The 3,890-nt window shown below is 27.1% G+C and overlaps 1 protein-coding gene across 1 annotated transcript; it reads right to left on the bottom strand.

Moving 5' to 3' along the window:
• LOC145185039 (phosphoserine phosphatase-like) lies at nucleotides 1-3,474 on the bottom strand. Its single transcript, XM_090092282.1, has 6 exons — nucleotides 3,216-3,474; nucleotides 1,684-1,768; nucleotides 1,374-1,423; nucleotides 1,119-1,264; nucleotides 655-751; nucleotides 1-519 (listed from the first exon to the last, which is right to left on the bottom strand). The coding sequence occupies exons 1-6, from the start codon at nucleotides 3,350-3,352 to the stop codon at nucleotides 363-365; spliced, it is 672 nt and encodes a 223-aa protein (XP_089948408.1). The 5' UTR covers nucleotides 3,353-3,474; the 3' UTR covers nucleotides 1-362.
• Nucleotides 3,475-3,890: the final 416 nt, after the last annotated feature.

Genomic DNA, 3,890 nt, shown 5'->3' with positions numbered 1-3,890 from the left:
TTTTTGCAGTTGACTACTTGCTTTTTTTTTTGCTTTTTTTTTTTTTTATTGACTATATTTATATATATTTCTTCGTCGACAGATTATATTATTCGTAGTTTTATTATAAAAATATTATATTCAGTTATAATTAAAACAGTTGCGACAACATCCCAAAACCATGAAAACAGCATTTACATAAAACTTTATGTAAAACTTTACATAAAACAATCAACATAAATTTCGGCACTTTTCTGCCTTAATATAAAAATTTACAGTGGAAACGAGCCTTGTTACAGCATTCGAGAACTAGCTGCACAAACGGCTGGAACGAATTCGAAGACATAGTGAACTTCAGACCCCGATCTTTTTTTTTAATTATTTTATCCTAAAACGTCAATGAGCTCTTTAAAATCCGTTACATAATGAGGCGACAACATGCGCACGTTTTCTCTCAATTTATTACCACCGTATCCAATAAAAAGATGAGCGGGGGGATAAGCTTCTAAATCCGTTATTCCATCGCCAATCATGACAATACTGCAATATTAAAGATTAAGAAATACAAAAGATAAATTAATATAAATACTTTGTAAAATTAATATTATTTACATTGTATTGATAAAAATATTTAAGTTCAACAAAAAAAAAGAAAAAAAAAAAAAAGGAACGTACTTTTGATAACTATGATCTTTTATTAAGTTTCCAATGACAACCCTTTTACCGCCAGATGAAGATGTCGGTTGATCTTCATCGAAACCATTATAATCTCCTAAAACATTTTTTTATTACACACTATATCGATGATTCCATAAGTTTTTTAAAACTTATACACCAGGGAAGTTTTAAAAAATATACACCAGGTTTTGGACAACGGTTATATGCTTTGATACTTTAGTGAAAAAGACCCAGGTAAAAGTTGTCACATTTATATTCCGAAATTACATGCAAAAGTTTCCTGAAGAAACGGGAGTTTGATAATTTTGAATCCATTTAATTTTCCTTTTTTTTAAAGAAAATTTTTACTTAAAATTGCTTTAAACTTTCGCCAACTTTGTTTGATTTAACTTGTTTGATTGAAGATGATAATTACGATTAGGTTTTTTAAAATATTTCATAAAAAAATTTTTTATTGTTACCATTTGCGTCAAACTTCATTTGATTGGCAAATACATTTTTGTCGGGAATATTAAGGTAATCAGCTATTGGTCGAATGATGGAACGAAAACCTCCGGATACCAAATAGATGTCTGCATGCCTGCCTTTAAGAGCTTTAATCAAATCTCTGCAAAAGAGTATTCTTTTATAAAAGAGAAATGTCAATGTCATAAAACAGAGGAAACCATTATAGAAATTAAATTAAAAAGAAGTTAGATTTAAAAAAAAAAACATACTCAACTCCTGAACTTAGTTTAAAGGGCTTTTCATTTATAAACAAATCCACCTAAAAATGATTAAAAAAAAAAGTCTTAAAAAATTTTAAACTTAGTTTTAAAATTCAAAAAACAATTTCCATAAAAAAAGAAAGATTTTTTTAAAACACTGTTCAAAGCAACTAATTAAATTAACTTAAGAATTTCGTTTTTAATTAAAAATTGGATTTTCCTTTACTTATTTCATTTTAAAAAACACATTGCAAACACATATACAACATATACACAATAAAAATACTCAAAGACATGTAAAATCGTGTAAGAATACTACCAAATCCTTGCTCGGCTTGATTAGGGATAACCGCCGGTGTAAACTTTCACGAAACGAAGCCCCCTCTCCCATCGCTTTCGCTGTTCTAAATTAATAAAATTGATACCACTATAGCATCTAGAGACAAAATTTTTTTCTTCTCGTATTTACTACGTATTCTTTTTGCTCGCACGATTCATTTAATTAATCCGCCGTATACTCATCTTTTAGATTAACGTGAATCGTCTTTATAAATTTGATAACTCCATACAGAGTTATAAAAAATCATTTGATTCTAGATAACATTCTAAACGCATTCTCACTTCAAATCTCTGAGTTTGTTTATAAAAAAAAAGAGAGATTTTTAACAGACGATTGACTTTTATAAATATTAGCTTAAATACAGCAGCGCTTTTGGGGAGTTTACAATGGTCTAGAGCAGTGTTTCCCAACCTTTTTTCATTTAGGCCCCACTAAAACACCTCAAAGATTTTGAATGCCCCCCTTATTATGAAAAAATGTGATACTAATTACACCTAGATCCCTATACATAAAAAAAAAACGAGAAAAGGTAATAAATATTTATTGAGAAGATAAATTTGACTTTATTCAAAAGATTATATTTGACTTTATTTCATTTTCGAACCAGAACAAATGTATGGAAGATATTAATTAAACTGTTTAATACACTTTGCAAAAAAAGACAAAAATCAAAAATGATCCCAAAAAAATACTTTAAATACTTAATAAATTACTAATTATCCATATATAAAATAAAAAATTGCAAAAACCGGCAAATTTTCATATTTTGGCTGTTAAAAAATGTGTAAATATCAAAGCAGGACATGACAAATTTTTGTAAAATAAAAACAGCTACATATACATATGTATGTACATATACTAATAAATTGTTAAGACGTTCAAAATAAATAAAATAATTTCACAACTTGAACAAACAAACAAAAAAAAAAACTTTGAATTTGAATTTGACATTTCATTCAAAGTCAAATCAAACTTTGATTCTTATTTGTCCAATTATAATTACGATCAGAGTCATCTGTGAAGTGGAATTTTTCTCAAATGTGATTTTAACCGAGATATTTTCAATGACAATAAAAATTTTCGGAAACGAAATTGATGATTTAGAAAATAAAAAAAATTAAAGAGTGCAAAAATATATAGTTAACAACGGCCTTTATTTGCAATATCGATTTTTGTTAGCAATTTTATAATTGCCCTCTGAAAATTTCCTACGCCCCACCGGTGGGGCAGGTGGTCCACATTGAGATTCACTGGTCTAGAGCTAGATAGCTCTAGACCACTCTAAACTTTAAATAATGCTTGTAATATTATTTTCATTATCAAAAAAAAACATTTTTGATAATGAAAATAATATTAAAAAATATACAAATCAGTTAAATGTAAGTTTTTAATTGATGAGATCTACAAAAGGTCAACTAAAAGGTTAAAAAATTCCAAAACAAAAACTGATGAGGTTTTCCACTGTAAGTGGCAAGAAGCCATTAAAGGTTTTAATTTTTTCAACTACTTACAATTCTGCAACTTCTTTTCCGACTCCACAAAAATCTGCCAGCTCATCTATTCCCTCTGATGTAATTACCGTACTATCTACATCAAAACATACAGCATCAGCCTTTCTCCAAATTGTTTGCCAATTGGTATCAAGCATATTGTAATTGGTAGTAGCAAAATTGAATGTCAATACCTCTTCAGGTTTAAAGTGCTGAGTTTAATTTCAATTTTCCTTTTAATCCAAAAATAAACTCACCAAATTGTTTCTGAAATTTATTCAAAAAACTTGAGGTACTATAAAACAGTACTTATAGCAACATTCTCAGGTATTTTAATTCAATTCTCAAATTTTTTAAAATAAATCTTAAAATGTAACTAAAAAAAAAAAAAAAAAAAAAACAATTTTAATAATCTTAAATTTACATATAGTACAAGTCTTTTATGTTTGTATATTGTACAAGTCTTTTAAATTTTTATTGAACATTTAAAATACTGCATTTTTTAACACTTTGATTACAATTATAAAACCAAATAAAAAAAATTAAGTAACCAAAAACTTTTAAAATCCAAATTAGAGTAAAAAATTATATAAAAATACTATACTTAAGTGAATTATAGCGAATTTGTTAGAGAGGCTCATTGTGAACAGTTACAGTAAATTTTTATAAACACTGCAAACAAATAAACAATTGTTA

This window comes from Hydra viridissima, unplaced genomic scaffold (genome assembly GCF_058129835.1).
Source record: "Hydra viridissima isolate aposymbiotic clone 2 unplaced genomic scaffold, HvirCarnegie_v1 scaffold_7, whole genome shotgun sequence".
NCBI lineage: Eukaryota > Metazoa > Cnidaria > Hydrozoa > Anthoathecata > Hydridae > Hydra > Hydra viridissima.
Note: the sequence above shows the minus strand (reverse complement) of the source record. Positions and strands in the feature narration are given on the sequence as shown.